The sequence below is a fragment of the Laccaria bicolor genome, genomic scaffold, assembly GCF_000143565.1.
Source record: "Laccaria bicolor S238N-H82 LACBIscaffold_6 genomic scaffold, whole genome shotgun sequence".
NCBI lineage: Eukaryota > Fungi > Basidiomycota > Agaricomycetes > Agaricales > Hydnangiaceae > Laccaria > Laccaria bicolor.
The window spans coordinates 1,669,096-1,692,962 of record NW_001889877.1 but is presented as its reverse complement, the minus strand read 5'-3'; the positions used below and the strand labels follow the sequence as shown (position 1 = coordinate 1,692,962).

The 23,867-nt window shown below is 47.0% G+C and overlaps 7 protein-coding genes across 7 annotated transcripts; 4 read left to right on the top strand and 3 right to left on the bottom strand.

Annotated features, from left to right (window-relative positions):
- Positions 1-598: 598 nt before the first annotated feature.
- Positions 599-1,950, bottom strand: LACBIDRAFT_324999 (uncharacterized protein; the record flags this gene model as incomplete). The annotated part of the gene is made up of 6 exons (XM_001878238.1): positions 599-663; positions 1,044-1,299; positions 1,398-1,400; positions 1,650-1,723; positions 1,815-1,851; positions 1,909-1,950. The coding sequence occupies 6 exons, from the start codon at positions 1,948-1,950 to the stop codon at positions 599-601; spliced, it is 477 nt and encodes a 158-aa protein (XP_001878273.1).
- A 1,161-nt stretch (positions 1,951-3,111) lies between these two features.
- LACBIDRAFT_316018 (uncharacterized protein) lies at positions 3,112-4,377 on the bottom strand (the record flags this gene model as incomplete). The annotated part of the gene is made up of 5 exons (XM_001878237.1): positions 3,112-3,392; positions 3,443-3,593; positions 3,652-3,978; positions 4,040-4,224; positions 4,272-4,377. The coding sequence occupies 5 exons, from the start codon at positions 4,375-4,377 to the stop codon at positions 3,112-3,114; spliced, it is 1,050 nt and encodes a 349-aa protein (XP_001878272.1).
- A 104-nt stretch (positions 4,378-4,481) lies between these two features.
- LACBIDRAFT_316017 (uncharacterized protein) lies at positions 4,482-7,021 on the top strand (the record flags this gene model as incomplete). The annotated part of the gene is made up of 8 exons (XM_001878578.1): positions 4,482-4,520; positions 4,574-5,762; positions 5,814-5,877; positions 5,930-6,226; positions 6,276-6,333; positions 6,384-6,454; positions 6,504-6,702; positions 6,755-7,021. 8 exons carry the CDS (start codon positions 4,482-4,484, stop codon positions 7,019-7,021), a joined length of 2,184 nt encoding a protein of 727 aa, XP_001878613.1.
- A 380-nt stretch (positions 7,022-7,401) lies between these two features.
- On the bottom strand, positions 7,402-14,218 carry CHR16215 (SNF2 superfamily chromatin remodeling protein; the record flags this gene model as incomplete). Its single annotated transcript, XM_001878236.1, has 17 exons — positions 7,402-7,770; positions 7,827-8,300; positions 8,354-8,744; positions 8,800-9,366; positions 9,419-9,632; positions 9,682-9,830; positions 9,893-10,210; positions 10,265-10,694; positions 10,745-11,374; positions 11,433-11,994; positions 12,100-12,285; positions 12,337-12,656; positions 12,706-12,821; positions 12,874-13,175; positions 13,227-13,903; positions 13,955-14,156; positions 14,208-14,218. 17 exons carry the CDS (start codon positions 14,216-14,218, stop codon positions 7,509-7,511), a joined length of 5,811 nt encoding a protein of 1,936 aa, XP_001878271.1. The 3' UTR covers positions 7,402-7,508.
- A 236-nt stretch (positions 14,219-14,454) lies between these two features.
- Positions 14,455-15,913, top strand: LACBIDRAFT_316015 (uncharacterized protein; the record flags this gene model as incomplete). Its single annotated transcript, XM_001878577.1, has 4 exons — positions 14,455-14,527; positions 14,580-15,481; positions 15,534-15,555; positions 15,606-15,913. 4 exons carry the CDS (start codon positions 14,455-14,457, stop codon positions 15,911-15,913), a joined length of 1,305 nt encoding a protein of 434 aa, XP_001878612.1.
- Positions 15,914-16,202: 289 nt separating this feature from the next.
- LACBIDRAFT_316014 (uncharacterized protein) lies at positions 16,203-19,336 on the top strand (the record flags this gene model as incomplete). Its single annotated transcript, XM_001878576.1, has 6 exons — positions 16,203-16,360; positions 16,418-16,529; positions 16,578-16,670; positions 16,721-16,980; positions 17,042-18,899; positions 18,956-19,336. 6 exons carry the CDS (start codon positions 16,203-16,205, stop codon positions 19,334-19,336), a joined length of 2,862 nt encoding a protein of 953 aa, XP_001878611.1.
- Positions 19,337-19,561: 225 nt separating this feature from the next.
- Positions 19,562-23,579, top strand: LACBIDRAFT_232663 (uncharacterized protein; the record flags this gene model as incomplete). Its single annotated transcript, XM_001878575.1, has 16 exons — positions 19,562-19,845; positions 19,904-20,236; positions 20,302-20,506; positions 20,557-20,756; positions 20,811-21,066; positions 21,121-21,230; positions 21,285-21,535; positions 21,586-21,881; positions 21,933-22,238; positions 22,296-22,356; positions 22,406-22,509; positions 22,559-22,671; positions 22,726-22,831; positions 22,878-23,058; positions 23,110-23,244; positions 23,296-23,579. The coding sequence occupies 16 exons, from the start codon at positions 19,562-19,564 to the stop codon at positions 23,577-23,579; spliced, it is 3,225 nt and encodes a 1,074-aa protein (XP_001878610.1).
- Positions 23,580-23,867: the final 288 nt, after the last annotated feature.

The following is a 23,867-nucleotide window of genomic DNA, read 5'->3' as shown; positions in this document are numbered from 1 at the left end:
CTTAGCTACCTACCTAAGCGACTACCTAGCTAGGATACAAAGGGGTGTCCAATCCGAGTCGGTGCCTTACAGTGTGGATCACAACCTTGGTCAAGCCTCAAGAGATGCACATAGTATTGCCACCAGGAGCCACTATGGCGCAAGTTGAATAATACATCCTGCAAATGAGCCCTTAAGTTCACGCCGTTAACGGAAGAGGTATTGTGTTACAAATGTTACAAATAGACATCCATCTACATCTACGAAAGATTAAGGTTAACTAATAAGTCATCCTCGATGGACCATGTTTTGTTACAAATGCCAAATCAACAGGTTTTCTTGTTTCCGTCATTCAATACCGCCATCCTCCTCTGAAAATCTCCAAAAATCCTTCCCGCTAGACATACATAGGTTGATATGGATTTAAATTACAAAGGTTCCCAGACTGGTACCTGCAGTCACGGTGGCGCTCAAAAGTATTGCACACATCTAAATCTCAACATCCACTGGGGTCAATGGGTGACTTTCCGTAACTCAAATCTATAAAAATGAATAAAAATGACCCTTATCGGAGTTTGAAACGAGAACTTCACAGGAGAGTTTATTGGAGTGAATAAACCTAGTCTCGTGCCCATCCGTTGTGGAGAGTGAGCGGCCCGCCGGACCGTCGGAGTGTGAAACACACTGCAGAACACTCTCCACAACGTCTGGTGCAATTGGTAGGGCGAACCTACGGTCGAGTCACAGCGTGACAAAATGTAACAACTTTTCACGTAGAGTTTGCGTAGAGTAGGGAGCAATATCAACACAGTTTACAAGCATTGGACCTGTTACAAACTATATTTCTATGTGTAATGGTAAGTACATGTGAGCTATGTTATAATCTGGTAGCCAGCTCAGAGGGAAGGGACATGTGGGGTTCAGAGGAAGTTGTGTGAGATAACTGGAGGGACAACGAATGCATGCACACTATCTACTCTTCGCGAATGGCCATCAAGACAATGAAGCTCAGTGTTTGAGGATATGACACCAGAGCATACACAGGCAACCCAGCGGTCACTCACGCGGGGAAATGTGGCTTTTGTGCACGTATTCCTCAGCCTGGGCGCATGTGACACCTTGGACGCGCTGGAATTCTGTAAGGAGGTTTGAGCGTATGCCAGCAAAATCGACGTTGTCCGTAACATGCTTAAGAGACTCGGGAGTCGTGTTGTTTACAGTTGCGACAATATTGGGAGGTAGGGCAGATTGGAGACGTGAAAACAGGGATGCTTGTAGGAAACTTGACAAGGAAGGGTCGTCCTCGTTGATGTAGTTCGACTTTTCGCATGTGTGCGGGGAGTAGGCCGTTTGACACAGAGAACCGGTTGAGAATTTGTTAGTCGACCATTTTCCAAGAGATTACAGGTGTAACGTACCTTCTAACTGACAGTCCATGTAAACAAGTCACGACTATCCAGCACGGTAACGGTTGTGGAGGGCAAGAAGGCAGCTTTCCTCTGTTCAGCCCTTTGTGACCTAAGATGCCGATGACGATCTGTCATAGTTTATAGCTGTAGTCGATTAGCAGGAGAAGAGACAACCTGAGTTTGACCTGAGCGTCGGATTGAGGTCGCCAGCCAAAATGTTACCGTCTGTCACGCTGTGACTCGACTGGTGGTTTTGCCTACCAATTGCACCAGACGTTGTAGGGAGTGTTCTGTCGTGTATTTTGTAACTCCGACGGTCCGGTGGACCGCACTCCCTTACAACGGATGGGAACGAGACTAGAATAAACCGTAACGCCAACTGATTAGATTCTATTTGATGTATTTGCTTGCCTTGTACAAACTTACTTCCCTCCCATCTGAGCTGCTCTGAGGTCGTGTAGGCCTGTGGATGGGTTTATTATACTGATTGTTCATCCACCCCGCTGTAAAATTAGACCACACTCTGGGTGAAGCCCAAAAAATCCCAAGTTGAGCTGAACATGGCTGTGGATCAGTGAGTTAGGTGTCAAGAAGGGTGTTTGTAAAGGGAGCAACAGTTTCCGGGAGGGGATTTTGTAGCCATAAGACATTGACACTTCTAATAGACTCTGTAGTGGCTTTGAACTGCAACGAGAGGGAGCAGAATGCCCCAGCCGTAGGAGAGTAGTAGGGGATAAGGTAGAGCTGACTAAGCCAAATTGTCGGAAAAAACTATTTGGCCTTATAATAGTTTCTTGTTGATTAACTGCCTTACTTGCCTTATAAGGGCCTTGCATAGCCAAATTTTAACCTTATAAGGCAAGTAATGCAGGTAATCAACAAGAAACTACTATAAGGCCAAATAGTTTTTTCCGACATGTGGGAAGGAATCGTACCCAGGAAGGAAAGGTGTCCCCTTGGCAGGGTTGATTCCAGCGTTTGAAATCTGTTCGAGGGGTCTGTACCCTCTGAATAGATTAAGGTTTGTAAAGGTTTGTAACTGGGTTCCAACCAGGGACCTGGGACTCCATCAGAGTCGAACCCTTACAAGACTCAGCATCCCGGCAAAGGACCCTAGATTTCGTCGATTTATTCAAATCTAGAGAATTTGTGTTACGGAAAGTCACCCAATGGATCGTTTACACTAAAATGCCATCTTGCAGGCTCGCTATCTCAGGAACCGCTCAATGAATTTTTGACACCCAAATTGATTCTTGCTCAGAATTATGAAAACTGTCTCCCAAGATATTTTCAAATCTTGAGCTTTCCGAGAGCCCCCGGGCCTTTTAAAAAGTGAAATCTACTTTTTGGGAGATTTTCCCAACAATGCAATTTTACAGTCCTTGAAGAAATTTCTTTTGAATTTGATTAATAAACCCTACACTGCAAGAATGTGTTTAAATTGACCCAATGGTTGTTGAGACTCAGACGTGTTTATAGGTGTGCAACACTTTTGAGCGCCACTGTCTGTTATGGTCCCAGGTTGATTCAGATGTTCCTCAACTGTCACTTGCATACATGGTAAAATTAAAAGGTGTTAATCAGGGTATAGGATGATGTCGGCGAAGTGCACCGTTGTGGAGAAACACAGTTGGGCAAGCAACACCAACCGTATCAAGAAGCTTGCCAAAAGTGCTTCTGTAGCAAAGAACTGCTAAGTTGCGTTCAGCACAGTACCTCCGATTCATCTTCTTCTCGCTGGACCTTTAGGTCTTGCAAAGGGTTTTTTATCTTCTGTCTCCCTAACCATTACCTCTCCGATGTTTTCCAGATTAAGCTCGGCTTTCAGGTAAGATTCGTCAAGCTCAGACGGATCTGACGTCTCCACTGTTCGGGGGGCGATGGTAATATTAGGAGAGGATGATACCAATAAGGCCTTGGCGGCCCGAAAGGTCGACGTCGAGCCAGAAGAATATACCATCCGGTTCTTTACCGGGGAATTCGACGGGCAGGAGTATATGAATACTGAAAAGATGTCATGGGACAATGAAAAGGAAGCAGGAGGACGGACTAACCGGTTTCGCGCCGTGGAACACCTGTGAGCGTATGGGGCCAGGCTAAAATGGCATAACAAGGTTCGGACGGCGGCAATGCAAGACCTAGAGTTTCAATTGTGATCTCGGAAGATTTCTCCAATACAAGTGTTTCAGTCCTAGAGTCAACGGCCTGTGATGAAAATTTAAAAAATTGCGTGGGACAAGGCAACCACAAAAACCGAGCTTACGACGACGACAAGAGCGCACCCTTCACCTCTTGCAAGCTCAGTGACTGCCTCTACTACTTCAATTGACCAATTGAAACCCACACCTGTCCCGATGTGATTTATCCGCGCTTGGCTGCCACGAAGGGAATCCGTCCCGCTCTCAGCCAGGCGAAGATCGGCCATCTCCTGTTCACGAGGTGAGAGAGGTTTCGGTGCTGCTAAGTGTTTCAAGTGAGCAGCATACGCCTCTGCAGTAAGATCCGTCTTGGAGGTAGCGAATATAGAATCGGTGAAAAGTGTTGATCCAAGTCCCTTGAACAAAGATGCACGGGTGGACGCGTACAACATCTACTTAGTGCAAGGAAAATGTTTAAGTTCTGACCGACGATGGCGATTGAGTTAAATCAACCTTGTCTCTGACTTTAGCGGAATCGGGGACGTAGAATATGGCGACCCAATCAGAAGATGGCTGGTCCAGTTTCGCGAGAACATAGGCAGGGGAGTCCTGTTGCAAAATAGATTCGTCCTGGAGGCTTTGTAGATCATCCTGAAACGAAGCAGTGGCAGGAACGGAAAGATCGTGAATCAGAGATTCTGTATTGTGTTAGAGATGGGACAAAGGGTGGGGTTGCTTGACGTACCGTCCTTGATAGAGACTTTAATGAATCGGATAGATTTTGAATCGACTGCGTCTGCGAATGCTGAATAAAGACCAGGCGAAACGGGAATTCCAGAGGTGGCAGACATGGAGGAGGAGTGCAACTTTTACGTATTTTATTATGTAAAACAGACTCAGTAGCGGTATGTCTCCCAGCCCGTCGTCGCAGTGATCAATCTTCCTCCTGACTGTCATGCCCGACGCAGCATACGTGCCATACCAAGCTTACAAGGTCAATTACCGTCTCTATGAATCCAGTCTAATTCTATGCTCATCCAATCTTAGCCCAAGAGACACTCAAAAACATTCTCGAATCCAATTCTGACACCAAATGTATCACCGCCCCCGTTGTCAACAGCAGCTTCCCCTGCTCGTTTCGACGACGACAAACGTTTCGACACAATGATACTTGCTGACAGTCAACCTCCTTCGGGGAATCAATTACGTGCCGTCGTAACTCCACCATTATCCAATGAACTCTCCTCACCTCCATCCCCAATCAGTCTGGCCAACTCAGAACACTCGTCAAGCCCTCAATTTACAGGCACCGATAGTCTACGTCTTTCTCAGGGGAACGACGTCAAGGGCAAGGGGGTAACGTCGAGACCCCCTTCTCTCTTAATGGCCCCGCCTTCCCCATCAGCAGACTCACTCATTGAAGTGCCATCTTATGCTTCAGTACCTCCAATGAAGAAACCCTCCAAGTTTCGTCGCGTTCCCCCTCGCAATGTACGTTCTCCGCAGTCTTCTCCCCTCGGTCCTACACAAGGTCACTCTCGCCACGCGTCATCTTCTTCAACACCCACGCAACGACCTAATGGCGCCGACTTAAGCCCTAAATTTCACCATGCGCATGAGCTGATTCCTCCAGTGAACGATGCGGCATCTCTACCATCATTTCCCGCATCTCGACACTCAATGCCTCCCGTGTTGCCTGCCGAATCCTTGCGCACCAACGTGACGACATTCCCTTCCCACTTGCCAGACGCTCCTCCACATGACCTTACACCTTTAATACTGAATTCTCGCTCCGTTTCAGACTCTTCAGATGCTGCGGCGAAGACGCTGCAACCCACATCTAGTTCGACTATGCCCCGCCATCACCCTACTGCACCTTATCGACCTGGATTTCAACCCAAGGGTGTTTACAGACCACTCACAGACGACTTCATTTCCCTTCGCATTTTAAAGCATGGCGGCGAAGGGGATGCGAAAGGAAGAAAGAAAGTAGAAAGAACAAAGCTCGAGAGGCGGCTTGAGAAACTCATCGTTCTTCATTTCTCTTCCCCTTCAGATGAAGACAAGTCGAAAGACCCCATCTCCGCAAGAAAACGACCACCGCCTGGAAATAGAAGAGCTTCTTCCTTTTTCGATTTTGATAGCCTGAAAAATATTAGCATAAACAATTCAAGTGGGTTGTGGAGAGGTGTTGTTAGTGGCGGGCTCAATGACGGCGGAAAGCAGGACATTCGAGGTTTATTTTATTTTTGTCTCCAGTGATTTAATTAACCTGAGGAGGGAACAGCTGCGGAACAACGCATCACGCCTTGGCAGGATGATGCTGCTGTTAGCAAGTGTCCTATGTGCGAGTAAGTTTCATTTCCCGTACATTGGGCTCCTTTACCATCAAAAGACTTTGAGACTGACGCCATTTCGGGTTTTCAGGGCTTCTTTCCATCCACTAACTAACCGTAAACATCACTGTCGACTTTGCGGTCAAATCATCTGCTCTCTGCCAATCAAGCAGCCGCAACGGCCCCAAGTGTGCTCCGTTCTCTTCGTCGTGGATACACGCACGAGACAGATAGAGGAAGTCGTAGAAGGAGTCGACTATGGGGTGAAAAGACGAAGGAGTAGAACACCTGGTCAAGAGCAAGAAGATGAGGAAAAGTTTTTGAAAGGGGTGAGAGTTTGTCGAGAATGTCGACCAATAATCCTGTTAGTGAATTTTGTTTTGCGTCCACATTTTTTGATATCATTCATACAGGAGACAACAATATGTGCGACAGCATCAGCAAAAATCAGCCTTTGTTAAACTCTACGAAGTGAGTGTCTTTCGGTAAACGACCTTCTTCTCGCTATATATTCCTAACAGGATTTCATCAATCTGGAGAAAGATATTGAAGAATCCCTTCCTCAATTTCAAGAACTCTTACTTAGTCTAAGGTGATTCGCCATTGCCTATATCACATCTTCATTCAATTGAACATCTCAGCCATGATGGCCAACCAACAAAGGAAGCATTAGCGGCTCGAAAACGGCTCCTGGAAGCATTCGCGCAGTACGACAAGTTAGCAAAGCAGATACGAGGTCTACCGTGCCTCAACGGCTCAGGAAGCTCTCAGGACCGTGTGCAGTTGGCGATCATGACCCGCGCCAACTTATTTCTACAAAAGAATATGTTTCCGCTTCAGGTTGGTTTTCTGCTTTACATACATATCGCATCTAAACAATCCAATGAGCCAGTCTCTTTCAACTGCATCAGGGAGCGCCAACAAGACTGTCACCGATCCGAAACAGGTCGAGAACAGAAATGGGTCAATCAAACCCGATATTGACCCCGATTCCAAACAAGCCCATGCACTACAACCCTTGCTGGAACAGGAGGCGCTGCTGGAAGCATTTGTGGAAGAGGCCAAAAGCCAGCGCAAGTTTGAAGACGTTAAAACTTTGAAAACGAACCTGAACGAAATCCGTCACGAAATCGAGAGACTTTTAGCTAGGGGTACTTGATAGAGCTCACTTGTTTAGTGCGGGTGTCTGAGTGGACCCAAGTCGACGTTTTCAATGGAAACGCATGCTGTGAGGTATTTTTCCTCCAAGCCTTTCCATTCCTGTGCGCTTACCACACTATCATTGTGGGGCTGCAGCGTGCAGTGGCCCACATGGCGAACAGAGCCAATGCCTTGGTGATGTTGTAAATGTCATAAGTACTATACCTGCTCTACGTTAATTGTGGCCACGTTCCACCCATTCAGCGAGGCAATTTATATAGTTAATGCGTATCCCAACGTCAGTTCACTTCGTTAGTAAAAGCAGTTCGGGCTCCTCTTCTAGATCTGTGTCTGCTTGAAATGACAGCTTGGTGACAATCGCCTCGAGCACCAACATGGTAGTTCTTTGGTCCCTCCGCTCCAGCGGCCGTACCGCGAACGTTGACTAGCTGGCGTTCTTCGAAAGAAGGCCCCAAATTTAATTCAAACAATAATGATATGTATGCTCATTCTCCAAGAGAACCCAAGAAAGCAGTCAAATCTAAACCTTCGTACTCGTCTTCAGGCAATTCCTCTAAACCAAGCAGCAGATTTTTCTGACTGATGGGGCCGCTCGCTTGTTTTGCCTTGTTAGCAGCCGCAGCTGCATCTTCCTCCTCGCTCGTTCGGCGAAAGAGGTCCAAAACAAGATCTGTATCCATAGATGATAACCCAGAATTTTGTTGCGTGACCACAGAGTGTGCAATGTTGAGTTTGAATCGTTGTAATCTGAATATATCTTCGGTTAGACAATTTCGGGAATGGACTGAAAATAGACAACGTACCCCATGATTTTTTCTTCAAGTGTGCCTTTGGTGATGAGCCGATAGACGTTTACGACTTTTTTCTGTCCAATTCGATGCGCTCTGTCCATGGCCTGCAAATCCTTCATAGGGTTCCAATCATGCTCAACAAAAATGACCGTATCAGCACCAGTCAATGTCAGGCCTAAACCACCAACATGCGTGGTTAGCAGCAGACAGTCAATACTAGGATCCGAGTTGAATGTTTGCACAATTGCGTGTCGCTTGCCAGCATCCGTTGCTCCATCTAATCGCATATACGTCACCGACGGCATGTGAACCTTGAAAAGATCGCTTTCTATGATATCAAGCATTTGCTTCATCTGGCAGAAGATAAGAACGCGATGTTGTGAGAATGAACTACCGGGTTCTTCGACTGTGTCGATGAGTTCACTTTTTTGTGAATCGGCGCTTGCAATTGCAGAACCTCCGATCCCGCAATCTAATAAGAGTTGTCTACATCGGTCACTCTTAGTCACCTTAGCGAAAAGAAAATGAGGTCGACGCACTTGAGAGCCAACAGCTTTGGAGCGTTTCTGATGTCGTTGAGTCCATCACCCTGAACATTCGCATTCTCCAACGCAGCACTGATGACTTCCTTGTTGCTTTTAAGAACAAGAGCTGGATGATTACAGAGCTTTCGGAGATATTGCAAAGATTGGAAAACATGCTGCTGGCCACCTTCCGGTTTAGTTGATAGAGATGCCTGGATTGTGTCTTCAGCGGACGTTCGTGCTTTAGATTTCGAGAAATCGTCGTAAAGGTACTTTTGTAACTCCGAAAGTTCGCAGTAATAGTCTTGTATGATTTTGGGCGGCAGGTCGTGCAGCACGTCCTCTTTCAGCCGCCGCAACAAAAAGGGCAAAACCTGTTTGTGCAATGCTTCCAACGCCAGAGCAGCTACCAAAATGGTCTAAGTATGCTGTTTCGACGGAAGAGTTGAACAAAAACATACCCGCTTCACTGTTCTTGGCCTTCCCATCGCGGTTGGATAAAATCGGCTTCCCAAATCGTTCGTTGAAGGAAGCTTCTGTTCCAAGGAACCCGGGCATCAGAAAATCGAAGAGACTCCAAAGCTCTAGCACATTATTCTGTATTGGCGTCCCCGAGAGGATGAGACGGTGCTGCGCCCGTATACATTTCACGGCCTTTGTCAGTTTTGTCTTGGAGTTTTTGATAACGTGGCCCTCATCCAGGACACAGTAGAGCCAATGAAGATCTTCCAGGTTCGAAATGTCGTTCCGAACAACCTCATATGAGGTGATTACGACATCAAACGAGTGTAATTTCGATAGCAACCGGGTGCGCTCTCGAGAGTTCCCTGTATAGAGAATAGGCAGCAGGTTGTCGGCGTACTTCAGGATCTCGTAGTACCAATGGCCAGTAAGCGTTGGAGGACAGATAATAAGTGAAGGCAGGTGAACAGAATCTTGGGAGTTTGTCGCTCGATGGCGTTCAGCCCTCTCGAAGTGCTTGCTTGATAAAATACAAATAGATTGCAAAGTCTTTCCCAAGCCCATGTCTATGAACGCTCAAAGATTAGAAGTGCACAATGAATTAAGGGAAGGAGTAACCGTCGCAAAGAATGCCATGAAGTTGATATTTGGCAAGAAAAGCCAACCAGTTGACACCCTCTTGCTGATACTTTCGCAATTCTGCCTTGATAGTCACAGGCATAGTATATTGGTTCACTTTCGACCCATCAAGAAGCTGAGCCAAAAATTGGCGTTCTGCGTCTCGCCGTTTCAGCAGATCAGGCGAAAAGCCGGGAGGATCGGGAAGACCAGCCTGCCGAGTACTCAACCAAATGTCCAAAAATAAATGAGAAATGCATTACCTCCAGAGGAACCATCTTAACAAGCGATGCGAAGGTATTCGTTGCGGTTGACCGAATTTCGTCGTCGGAGTCACTCATCCTACCCAGCACCGGTACCACCATGAAAATAACATAAGGGAGGGCTTTAATATCCAACCGTTGCACGATATCTGGACGTAGATGTTAAAGTGAGTAATATTCTGGACGATAGAGGAGTCAAGGTCGCACGAACGATATATTAATTCAATTGCTCCTTGTCTGTTGGACAACACCAGAGGATCGTTGAGAAGGGGAACTAGGTGCTCAATCACATATCGCATAGCATCCGTCGTCATGACATCACAAATGGTGGCAAAACACCTTGCAGCGGATTGGCGAATTATAGCGAATCGGCTCCGAATTGCCAAATCCATCATTGGGAACGTCTGGGCAAGGTTGGACCACAGCTTCTCATGGAATGTTGGTGCAACGGCCTCCAAAACGCTGAGAGAATCGATGACGTCTTGACCATATTGTTTTTCGATCAAAATATCCGCTGTTTGTGCAGATTCTGAACCACAATAATTTGAGCGTGTGAACGACGAAAAGAAAAAATCTAACAAACCAGACTGAAATGCACTGAGGAGACCTCCAGCCATGAATTGCCACATATTTGGGATGACTTCTAGCAAACGTGGACCAAAGGTGGCGGACAATTGAGTAAAGGCTAGGCAAGCACCACGTCTAGAAAGGCGGGCCTTTCGAGCTTCTTCAACTTTTATTGGGTCGGGTTGGGAATCTTTGATGGGCTCTTTGGCACTACGGCCTTGGGCAGGTGGAGGAATATCCGTTAAGGTCGAGAAAGACAAGATTCCGTCAGTCTGCTTGCGCATAAATGCGAATGTCGGAGTTTGCTCAGCATCTTGACAAAGGAAAGTGCAGAGGTTTTTGACGATCTTGTCAGGGGGTTGCGCGATATTGTGAGTTGTACAAAAGTCGACAAAAGACGCCACGGCCGCCGCAGAACGAGTCTGTAAATCCAGATTTTCTTCGCTCTGCGTAAAATTATGTTAAAGCGTCAACGACAAGAAAAACCGAAAACAACCTTGATTCCATTCATGATACCTTTAACGACTGGACTGACTTTATCTGGTGTGCTTTTAAACGCTACAAAGGCCGCAGCAAAAGCGGCAGATACCCGAATATCGTGTTGCGCCTTAACATCAATGTAACGATCAATGCTCGCCACGACGTTGTTTCTCTTGTCACTGATCAAGGCAAGCTCCCGCTTTTTGGTACGGCCAAGGCTATCTTTTAGCCTAGAATACATGCTGCCAACCGCCGCCTGCGCAGTCTCGATCGTAAAACAATCTGGCTTCGAGCCTGATAAATCGATTTCGCTGCCAAGAAAAGGAATCGAGGACATGGGCAGCTTGCAGTCGGTTGCGAAGGATTGAAGAAGTCCAGTACACTCTGTATGGATGCGACTAAGGGCAAAAGCCATTTCGTGATAAGCAGCCGGTGGTTTCTCTTGAAGCCAGGACAATGTTTTGACGCTCAATTCCACAGCGAGAGTCGATGATTCCAAAAGAGGAGGGCGCAAAGGCAGCTTGAGAGTATTTAAAGCATGTTCTTGAGCCCACTCTTCGGCGATGATGGCTGCCAAAAACTTTTGTAGCATACTGGTAGAGTCCATGTAGTGGTTAAGTATGGGCCGAAAACATTGGTCCAGGAGCTGCGTTTTAAGCGCATAAGTACTCTTGATTCTGTTCCGTAGTAAATGAACAACACACCTCAGAGGGCCAAAACATCATTAATGTGGCCAAGGCTGTGGCCGCGGCGACTCTGGCTTTAAGTGTCACCTCAGTGCTCACCAGTGACAAATCTTGAGCTAGCATGTTCTTATCAACGTTATGACGCTCAGGGAGAACATCACCGTCATTCGCTGTCAAGGGATGGTAAAATGTGGAAGAATTTATTGCTACTCCAATGGGAGTCATCATGGCGGCATACCAATCCAAAAGTAGTTGTTGACTGATGGATAACTCCATCACCTCCGCTGAACGTGGTAGAATGCTAAGTGCTCTACGCCAAGCAGATAGGCTTGCATTGCGTATATCTTCACGTTCCTCTGAAATGAGGTTTTGGAACAACAAACGGAGCAACGCAGTGGCAACCCAATCTTTTGGAAGAGATGAGACGTCCATGAAGGAGTGCAACGTTTTTACGACAGCAAGTCGGACATTCGGTATAGTATGCCGGAAGAAAGGGAACAAAGTTTGGGCAAGGGTAGACAGAGGAAGCCTTAATGATAAACCCCTCAGCACATGGCACCAGTTTGGAGAAATGGTGCCACTCACGAAAAACTGTCATCAGCAAGTATGCTGATAACTTCATCATACGCAACGAGCTTCCCTATAAATGACATAAGAACTCGGCTTGAGTGAACACCTAGAACACCTGCCAAGAAGCTCCATGACGGCCCCGACACTCGAGCTCAGATCGTCCTTCATATCGCATAAACAGCGCCACAAAACGACGAGGACTTGTCCAAGGGAGCCAGAAAGGCGAGTTACCATGTGTTTGGCCACTGGGAGTAAACATGAAGCTGCTACAGATCGAACATCATCGTCTTTATCCCCCAAGCTGAAATAAAAAATTAGCGGTCAGCTATGATCTTTTGAGCCTTCAACGCACCCAAGTATGGCAGCATCGACAACATCTTGAAGCACATTCTGGCTTGCGCCCCCACTTTCTTCAGTTTTCAGCTCTGTGTCGAATAGATCATGGCGCACAGCAACTTCATACTTGATCCCAAGGAGTCCTGCATGCCTCACTTCCCAAACATGGTTTCGTTCAATTGGTTCTGTTTTGAGCTTCCCGTTAATGGAAAGATTGAAGTCCTGGCGAATCATTTGTAACAAAACAGCGTGCACATGGAGAAGGGAGCGTTGAGGCATATGAATCAGGAGGGAGGCGAGCGTTTGAGACACGGTTTCGCGGACAGGCGCGACTACCTGGAAGCTTGTCAGAACGAAAGGCGAGAATTGAGGTTGAAGCAGATACCTGATCTGACACAAAATCTCCAAAGCGGTCAAGGACGAAAATACAAAGGAACTTGGCAGATAAGTCATTGCACCACTTTTCATGAGCAATCTCATTTTCAGTCCAAGCCAAACCATCTAAGCGTAGATCAGCCTTGTTCACATACGAAAAAAAAAACTTGAGATATACCTTTCATACCGCCACACTTTCCCTGTACTCGGAGCAATTCACGTAACGCCATGGCAGCTCCGTGTCGAACTTCCCATGCAGCGCTGAATAGGTCCACCTCAAGAACCTTCACGACGCCATCCCAGATCCAACAACCAGGTTCTACTTCAAGTGCTTTCGACTGTTTTGCTGCTTTGGGAGAAACCGCGCCACCTTTTGTAGGATCAATGATGACTTTTTCGGACGGTGGGTCTTTAGTGCAGGGCGCGGGGCTGTTTATCCGTGAAACGGAATTTTTGTCGTCAGAAGAAATCAAACGTGCTCTTTGAAAAACTTGTTAAAACTAATACTCGACAGCTTGCGGGAAAAGTTACTTGTGAGAAGAACCAGTGGGCGCTGCGCTATATTTTGCCCCCGTCGACTGGGGAGGCGGCGCAACCACGAAAGCGGAGTTACCGGGCTTCCGTTTCCGTTTGAGTCGGTTACGTTCTCGAGCAGATAAAGCGCCAACATCCGCTTCTTGAGCAACATGATCATGGGAATCGGTTGGAGAAGGCATAGTAGGTGTCACAGTGCGTGTTTGTGGAGAAGGATCTTGATTTTCCGAGGTTGACAGGTCCATGGCAGCAAGAACTTCAATGCCGTCCGCCGAATCAGGAGGGGGAGGAAGAGGATTTTCGTCCATGTCAACCTCCATATCTGCCGCCAACTCTTTGTCCAAACCAATATCGTCTGCTACGATCTCTAAGAATTCAAGGCCAAGCCGTCCCATAGCCTCTTTTCTCGCTTTCTTAACCTCGGCCGCACTTGATAGGATTCCGGTTGGTTTCGTAAATTCCTTCCCCGAGGAAGCCAACAAAAGATTACCCTGGAGAATCAGTTCGCGGAGTGAAAAGATAGGATATTCTGGTAAAGGGAGGGCATCGGTAGTCATGGCATCATCCTCCACTGGTGCGGGCTTCCAAACTGGAACTAAAGTGAATATTTGCGAAAGTGCAACGGAAGCTGCGATCCGAGATTCAAAGGATTTCGAATGCAAGAATGGAATAATCTGGATTCGGTTAACGCATGCTCAATATTATGCTTAAGGCTGAGTACACACCCTCGCCACCACAGCCATCAACTCAGCCCACGAGGAGCGATCTGCGAGAGCCACTGACTGGCGATTGGATTTGAAGTCATCTTCCACAATGGCGACATCGCTTATGACGCTCTTGACAGCCAATTGAGCCAATTGTTTAGCAGCGGTATTCCTTACTGATGTCGAGGAGCCAGTGTCAAGTAGAAGGAGGAGCCTGTCCAACCTGTAATCTGTTGTGAGCTGGTGGCAACAGCTGGAATATACTCAGGCACACCTTGAAGTCATACCGAAGGGAATAACCGGGCCGGAGGGACGTAAGCGCAGGAAGCGTGTTTGGGTTTGTTTACGGGGGGATTTTGGGGCTCGCTGTTGCGCCTTTAAATCTCCTACTCATCTACGCGTGACTGAAAAGCGTGACCGTTACCCAACCACAAATAGACTAGCAATATGCCTTTGATTGCCCTTGACTTATATATTGCTCCCTTCATATCATTTTCTAGGAATATCACAGCCATCTCTCTATGTCCTGGATGCAGGAATTCGCAGCAGATCTTCTCAATGACTTCAATAACTGCGAACTTCCTTTGACCAGAGGTGCTCTACACCCCGTCTGCTAATCTGTTGTGCTCAATCAAAGTTCATTCAGCATTACTCATGTGCGACCAGTCTTATTTTATCGCCTTGCGAGACGCGGTGCAAGACCTGGCATCTGGATTAACTGGGGAGAAACGCATCACGGAAATTCATACTATCACGGCTGCCTCCTACGAAAAAATGCGAAACTCTTCATCCTCTACTGAACTCGCCATTTGGAGAAGAATGTATACCGACTCATCGATAGTAAAAGCTCTGATAGAAGTCGCTATTTCGGCTTCGGCTCAGGCTATATCGACACTGGATTATGCCATTATCGTGGCGGGTGCCACTGGTGAAGGGCGCCTGGACCTAATTCATCGCCTCGTGAAAAAAATTCAATTTGCCTTTTGGCCTGGTCCATGTCAGGCTGTAGCCCCGTCAGGATCAATTTCGACGTTGTCCTCGGTTCATATTCTGTCAACCGCCAAACATGCCATACCAGAAATCTCAACACCTCCTTCACTTTTATCTTTTCAGTCAGAAAACTCACGACATCCATTTATTTTACGCAACTATGCAGATAAATGGCCCGCAATGACAAACCATCCTTGGCGTTCGTCGCGCTATCTACGTGCCGTGGCTGGTCCTGGTCGCGTTGTCCCTGTAGAGGTGGGAAATAATTATCTTGCAGACGATTGGAAGCAAGTAATAATGAAATGGGACGATTTTTTATCCTCTCTCGAGCTCGAGGATCAGCCACTTCCTTGTCGGAGTGACGAGGTTCTTTATCTGGCCCAGCACGATCTTTTCATGCAATTCCCTACATTACGAGGGGATATCGTTATCCCAGATTACGCCTTTGCTTCTTTGTCATATACAGACCATTCCTGCTATCGGCCTCCAGGCAATGACGACCATATTCTGTTGAATGCATGGCTAGGACCCAAGGCAACCGTTTCGCCAGCCCATACTGTACGCTTCCTTCGTGACATATCCAATACTTGCGCTACTCACGACTATACAGGACCCTTATCACAATCTTTATGGTAAGTGAATTTCGAGTGCCTGTCTCCTAGCATTCTGAAAACTTCGACAGTGCAGCTTGTTGGTCGCAAGACGGTGTGGTTGGCACCACCAAGCGTATCGCAGCATATGTCTCGGCACAGAAACACTGATCAAGTTATGGAAGAAAACGCTGCGAAAACAATGACCAGTAATACTTCTGATGCAGATGTGTTATCTGACGGAAGTTGTAAAAGCAGTTTCCCAACTTTCTGGTCCCAGGTTGTGCCAACGGCAATGTCCGCGACATTGAAACCAGGAGACCTGCTTTTCTTTCCTGCCGGATGGTGGCACGCAATGCGTAGCGAAGATACAAGTTTCTCTATGTCTATATGGTTTTAATCGCGTCGGTTTGGATCAGCGTATTGTATCAGTAAAGTTATTTTACTCGTTAAATAATAGAGTAACCTGGGTGACCAATGAATGCATCACCCAGCTCTCACCTGGCTCTCACGGTCCCTTGCGAAGAATAGACTCGATTTTCAGCAATCAGGTTCTCCGCCTACGCCTATTGTCTCTGCATCGCTAGCCGGTGGTATGCACGGCTGTGATGAATTCTCAGATGTCTTCCTTCGATGTCGAACGAACACCTCTGTCAGCATATCCCGATAAACGGTCACATTTAGTTTCAATGCCGCTCACCCCCTCTTTGATTGCAGACGCTGTCCGCAACTCAGCTGATGCTGGAATCACTCTTGTTCTGTCTAAAAAGAACATCACTGAAGTTGGTGCGGAGGCTGCGGAAGAGCTGGCGAGCATAGGAACGGAGGAGCAAGACGTTCTCGAGAGGTGCGACGATTCATAGAATCTTTGGTCTTCCAAACTTAAGCTACCTCCCTCTGTCAGACTCGCTCTTGGAAACAATCGGCTGACAACTCTTCCAACAGAGTTTGCCTCACTTTCGCGTCTGCGATACTTGAACCTGAAGCACAATGGCTTCTCGACTTTCCCTGACGTTGTGGGTGTATTTGTTCCCTTGGCTAACTGTTTCCTCAAAATGTTGTAGTTGACTTCCATGCCCTCTCTGGACACTCTGGACGTCAGTCACAACAAGATCAAGTATTTTCCTTTGCGACCTGGTCAGCTCCTGCAGTTACGAGTTTGTGAAATTCCATTCTTTTTCAGTTATATTCTCAATGTCACTCTTAGGTTTTCTGTTTTGCAAGAAACAAAATTACAAGGTTGCCCACCTATCTCCCGCACTTCCATAACTTGGATGTATTGCAATGGGAACGCAATCCCATCGAATGGCCGCCAAGCAATGTGATGAGAGCTGTCGTTGCAGATGGGAAAGGCATGAAAGATTGGATAAAAGCCGTTCAGAGTTGGATAGAAAGCGAGAATCGTGCTACAAAAGAACTAGAGGATTCTGGATACAGCGAACAGGCGCCAGTTTGGGATAGCAGCTTGTTCGTCTTCTTCCCCTCTATCATCACAGCACTACTGAAAACACACTACTCCATCCATCAGGGAAAAAGATCACTCTTGGCGGTTCCCAAGTCACGACAGGGCACTCGATGTGGGGGCTCCTCACGTCCGATCGATTTCTGTGGACTCTAATCTCTCTATGTCATCTATCGCGGAGTCCTTGCAAGAAACCGAACCTTCCTTTCAGGATGTCCTAGACCAGCACCCGGTACCCCTTCTCTTTGATAACATCACCTCTGGGAGTGTCGATCTATCACCTACAGGTTCTTTCGGAAGTTACCTTCCCAGCCCAGGAGAAACGGATAGCTTTGAAATCACGTCTGGGGCTGACGAATTGAATCGTTACGATTTACAGTACTCGTCCCAACAGTCGCACTTTCGGACTTCGTCCTACGCCGAACACCGAAGCAGCGGATCTGCTAAAATTGCCCCGAAAAACAGCCTTCCTGATCTTCGTAGCACAAACTGGATTCCAACGATTGAAACCCCTCAACCGCCAGAAAGGGGGCTACCTTCGCTGAGTAATAGGTTGAAATCGGAGAATTCTGATAACTCAACTGTTGCTTCACATCTTCACGACCACGAACCAGACCACATGTCTACTACATTAACCGAGAACTTGGTTTCCTCAAATCATTCGGTCCCATCGATGGCTTTTGAGCGCAACTCTTATTTTCGTCGTCTATCCTCGATGCCTTTTTCTACATCTCTTCCAAACCCTCTTATTTGCCTCGTGGAGACAGCGCGTAGCATTCTTTTTGCTATGAGCCAGGTCTACCAAACCATTGAACATTACGCCAATCATGCCATTGATGATCGATATTCTTCCGTCTTCAAGAAGGTTCTGGATCCTGCGAGTGCAAGTATGATGCAACTGATTCGGTCCCTTGACCGATTCGATGCTGTAAGCCAAAAGACATTACCCCCTCCTGCGGTTTGCCGAGGCTTGGTAGAGAGCTGCAGGAGTACGATCACCGTTTCTGGTAAAGCTATCGGTGTTTTAGCTTTGCAGCTACGCTTAGCTCAATGCGACGACGCAAGATACTCAAGGTGGATAGTACTGGAACTTTACGCGGCTAAGGCAGAGATTTCGGCGGCATGGCAGGATTTGCTTCCGCATATCGAAACACTTAGGCCATTCTTGCAAGGGAAAGCGATATTCGGGCACTCAGCTTCCATTGGTCTGCCGATACCTGAAGTACTGTCGATCTCTCCTTCTTCAGATCCTCTCTACGCGGCACCTCGTTTGCGATCGATGGACAACCTCTATCCTCCTGCATCAACTCCCTCCGTAGGACGAACTCGCACAGCTAGACGGCACGCAGGTTCTTTCAGTTCCAAAGATGTGGAAATTGGAAAGCAACTTCCCTCCTACGACATATTCCCCGCTTTGGTTGGAGGGGTTGCTCTCAATACACCCACACTTCGTACCCCAAAGCGGCAAACCACAGCTCCAGTGTTGGCATCGCCAACGCCCAGAACGTTTCCCCTTACAACGCCCACGGCTTTCCCTAGCATTACCCACGTTCAAGAAGATAGCAATTTAAGGCACTCCCGTCGTGGTTCCTCTAGTTCACTCCTAGCATCGTCCGCATCAGCCTCATCACTTTCCTTAATCACGACTAGTTCACTTTTAGAAATTCCATCGAACTCCAAGACACAGGTTGATAGAGAAGCGTTACAAGCTGTCACAGACGCTGTCCAGATCGCTCCCACTATCTTGGATATGCTGGAGGAGGCACTGGGGGATGTGTTGTCCTCCAACGCTGATATCCGACAAAGCCTCGAAAGGGCGAGAGATGTCACGATTAGGTTGTCCCACCTCGCCCGGGCGGCGTCGAGCTGGGACCGTGCCGCTGATAAAACGATCCTCCGCGAGGATGCACATCTGTTCCTCAAGGTAAGATTGCAAGAATGTGACCAACCACTCTTCTCCTGCTGATTATCCGTTTTCAGGCCGTGGTTCAAATTTCAAACATAATTAAGACTTACGGCAGCTCACGTTCCATGTCGTCTACACTACGGTCCAATATGGTGAAACTAACAAATTCAACTGAAGAGTTTGCCATCTTGCTTCATGTTTCCTCATTTTCTCCATCATCACCGGGCGTACTCGGCATCTCTCCGGCGCAAAATGTTTTCTATATGCCAGAGGACAATCGGCTGGGTTCAAGTCTGTCACGATCTCGAAGCGCGCAACCCGTGCCAACTACGAAGCACCCACCTGCATACGATGTGCCGCATAGTGCATTGCCTTCTGCTTCTTTTAAGATTCCAAATGTTCGGCGACTGAGGGGTGCTCTCGAAGCTCGCAACGACAACTCAGAACCTGGGTGACAGCTTGGTTGATTTGTCGGATATCTAACATGTATTATACCACTATGTATACTCTATATACATAATTACTTTTGCTCGTACTTAGTACTTCAGGGACCAGCGGCGTTCAAATTATATTATTTCTTTGATAAGATTACCTGTAAAGTACATTAACTTGACATTAACATTCAGCATCTTGAACTTCCCTCTCTTGCGAGTACACCAGTTAGGAGTTTTCGAAGAGTTATGACCGCGTATCACAAAATCCCCTCAATACCTAGTGATTTCCCCCAGCCTATAACGGCGCTATCCTTCGATCCTGTATCTGACATTTTATGGGCCGGCTCAGACGCTGGGCGGGTATTGGCTTACTATGGCAGCCAGGGCATGAAAGGCGTAACATTTCACGTTGGAGGCAGCAAAGCCGTGAGTAAAATCTCAGCTGGCGACAACTATGTGAGGGCACTAGGTGCATCGGGTGATAGATTGGGGTCATGGACCAAAGGAGGGATGAACAAATGGTTCTTTCGGTAAGTGCTAGTCTTCTAGAGCTATCTTGGCTAACCTGTCAATCTCTCTCGCTCTTAGCCCATCTGCCCCTTGTGATATTACGACCTTCTCCAATGCGTCCCATTCTCATTTCCTCGCGGCTGCGACGACCAATCTAGAGTTACTGTTCCTTAACTCTATGACTGGAAGCGTTGTACGACAAGTTCCGACTACGTCTGTCATCACCCAGCTCCAGTTTTCACATTCCGTGCTACTCTCCGGCTCATCGGATGGCTTTCTGCGTGTTCATGATCCCCGTACAGGTATGGGGCGGGCGGGTGCTGCAGAAAGCGTCATCAAATCACACACGGGATCAATACAAGGTTTGCAGACAATCGGTAATTTTGCCTTCACTATTGGCATGGGTGAAAGGTAAATTTGAGTATTTTACAGATTTTCTTCATCTTATTCTGCTGTCCACTTTATCTCTCGTCTAGGCAATCACGCCCTTTCCCAGACCCACTGGTCAAAGTTTACGATTTACGAACAATGCGGCCGTTACCTCCAATTGCATTTTCATCAGGCCCGGCGTTTATACAGGTTCTTCCGAAACGAGTTTCGAGTATCGTGGTAGTTTCAAACCAAGGACTAGTCAATGTGGTCGATGTTTCGAATTTTTCCTCTCCGAGTGAATTCCATCAAGTAAGCTCCACCAATTTATATTTACGGCACATATTAAGCTATAAGCATAGCTCGATATTTCCTCCCACTTGACATCATTTTCAGTTTCTCCAACAGGAACATATATGGCATTTGGTGATGCTGAAGGCGTCATCCATCTTATATCGCAAGCAGAAGATAGCGTGACGCCCTTTAGTGGATTTGAAGGACAACCTATCCCATGGGTTGATACGCCTGCCCCACTGCCGAATATCGAATGGGAAGCGTCGACGTTTGTAGCTACTTTTCTTCCGTGTATTTGATGCTCACAAGTAGGTTATTCTAGACCTCTAAATTCCATCGGACTTCCTTATTATGATACACAATTGTTGTCATCTTGGTCGTCCCAGTTTGCCACAACAATTGGCGACTTTCCGTCTCCAACCAAAATACCTCCACAGGTTTTGAACACGATGAAAACAAAGGATAACATAGCATACGCCGCCCTCCCAAAGGAGCTTAGAGGTCGTCGCAACGTGATTTCTGTTGGGCCTTCCAGAGGTAATGGTCGATTCAGAAGTGGTAGATCAAAACCAACGGAGGTAGCATTGGCCCTTATTGATCTAGTGTATTCTTCTAATTTGTTTTGTTTACAGCCAGAACCCGAAAGCGTTGCCTACGACATGACGTATGGTGATGTCCCACGTATTTACCGACGAGTGGAAATTGAATATTCGAAATTCGGAGTTGAGGATTTTGATTTTGGGTATTTACTAGTCTTGGTACCCTGTCATCAAAGTCTGATTCGGGTTACTTCTAGTTTTTATAACAAAACAGATTGCAGCGGCCTTGAGACCCATATCCTGAACTCTTACACAAACGCTATCGTCCAACTGATGCACTACGTCCAGCCAATAAGGCTTCTGGCAAAATCACACATTACCACGAACTGTCCACGGGAGCACTGCCTTCTTTGCGAGCTAGGATTTGTCTCTCGTATGTTGGAGGACGCTCATGGAACAAACTGTCAATCGAGTAATTTTTGCAAGACTGTCGGTGTTCTGGCGCAAGGTAAGAACTCTTTTCTTTCACAGTTTGATTATATTGAAGCATCTCCCTAGCCTCAAATGCGATTGAGATCGTTGACTATGGTCGAGAAACTACTGATGTGGACTACGCACACAAGATACAGACATTCCATCGCTTTTTGATCGACCATCTTAGTTCAGAAGGAAACGCCTTTCCACATAATCCTCAACTCTGGAGACGTACTTCTGACTCGCAGTCTCTAGCAGCTGCGCCTATCACCCAACTTGTCGGCATTGACGCAAAGAACATGATAACTTGCTCCAATTGTAAGGCGTTGAGAGAGAAGGAAAACATGACACACGTTGTCGACTTAACATACCCTCGGAAGGTGTGGCCTCCAGAAGAATGGCATTGATTTCGCGTCTAATACCCACATCAGCCTTCACCTGGAGAATCTACAGTTTCCCCTGACTTTGCTAATGTCCTCAGGCTGTCATTGCTCCGGCACATGACACACAAAGCAACGTGTCAAAGCTGCAAACAGTTCTCTAGTTTCACATCCACGCGATCCATACCATCACGGGATCTCCCGCCTATCCTTGCAATAAATGCCTGCGTGTACAACGAAGATAACCTTGGGTTTTGGTTGGATTCTAAAAACAAAAATTTCTTGCAACCGCAGATCCAACTGCACGGTCAGAACGATGGTGTTGATGATACGTTTGGGGTCACTTACGAAATCAGGGTGACTATAATCTCTCGGCTGATTCTTAATCAAGCGTTTTAACCCCCTACCCAACAGGCAATGGTCGTGAAAATCACAACAAAGGAAAAGCAGTCCCATCTACTTGCAATCATCAAAGGTTTAGCACCATTCAGCCTACTTGAATGGGGCTCATAGATTTCCACCAGTTCCGGAGTCCAAGAATTACGCCAGCCCTTGGTTTGTTTTCAACGATTTCGTGGTCCAAAATATTTCAGAGGAAGAGGCCTTGAGTTTCCCTGGTAGATGGAAGGTAACCCTACACTATTCCGATCTTGATCCACATTCAAAGAGCTCTCTAGACGCCTGCGATTTTATACCTGGATCGAGAAGACGCACGTAAAAGTTTGGATTTTAGTGGCTTGCCATCTAGCATCGACCCAACAATCCTTACCCGAGACACGTCTATATCGTTGTACGTAACATATACTCCTTCTTGTTCTGTCCATTGACGACAAGACAATTTCAGGAACCGCGATGATAGTTTGATTAAGCAGGATGTTCTACGTTCTGAAGAGTTGCCAAAGCCGGGAACTTTAGTAGCTATTGATGCAGAATTTGTTTCCATGCAGCAGGTGGGCCTCATCCTGTGGCGAAATCAGCACACTAATCCGCACACAGGAAGAGAGTGAATTTCGATCAGATGGAACGAATAAGGTTCTTCGACCGGCCAGATTGAGTCTAGCTCGGGTGTCAGTCTTGAGAGGGGACGGTCCTCGACAGGGAGTACCATTTATTGACGACCATATCCATACTAGTGAAGTTATTGTCGACTACCTGACAGAATTTTCGGGAATTAAATGTAAGCTTTTGCCATATCCAAGTAATGAAACTGATTCACCAGGCCATCAAGTTGGGGATTTGGACCCTATTCGATCTCCTTACACTCTGACTCCATTGAAACTGGTTTACAAGAAATTGCGTGTTCTCGTCGACCGCGGATGCATCTTTGTTGGTCATGGTCTTTCGAAAGATTTCCGCATCATCAGTAAACGTTCTCCCTTCTAGCTAACCGTTCAAAGCTGATTCTCCACAAAAGATATCCATGTCCCTCCTGAACAGGTCATCGATACAGTCGATCTTTACTTCCTTAAATCTCGCCAACGTCGGTTATCTCTGCGTTTTCTCTCCTGGTTTGTTCTTGGCCAATACATCCAAACCGAAACGCATGATTCCATTGAAGACGCGCGTTCCGCGCTCGGCCTGTTCAAGGCTTTTCAGGATTTAGAAGATCAGGGCAAGTTTGACGAAAAGCTCGATGAGCTTTATAAGGAGGGCAGGCAATTTGTAAAAATTCCTCGACCTTCCAAGACCATTGATTAATAGCTGCCTTCCAGAACTTCAGACCTCCCCCACTTCCTGGACTTCCTGGTCGCCAGTCTACCCCGACTGCAGCCTCGCCTGCTCCGCCCTTTGCACCGCTTCACCAGAACTTAATTGACTCGGAATCGTCAAGAATGTACTCCGATCCTACGCCTAACGTTCGAAGTTTCGAACCAAGCGCATACTACGGAAATCGCAACTGGCGCCGTTGAGTTCCAAAACAGCATTGTATCATCTCAGCAAACTACTTTGCTGACGAAAGGGTTGCGTGAAATGCTTGATGAAAAT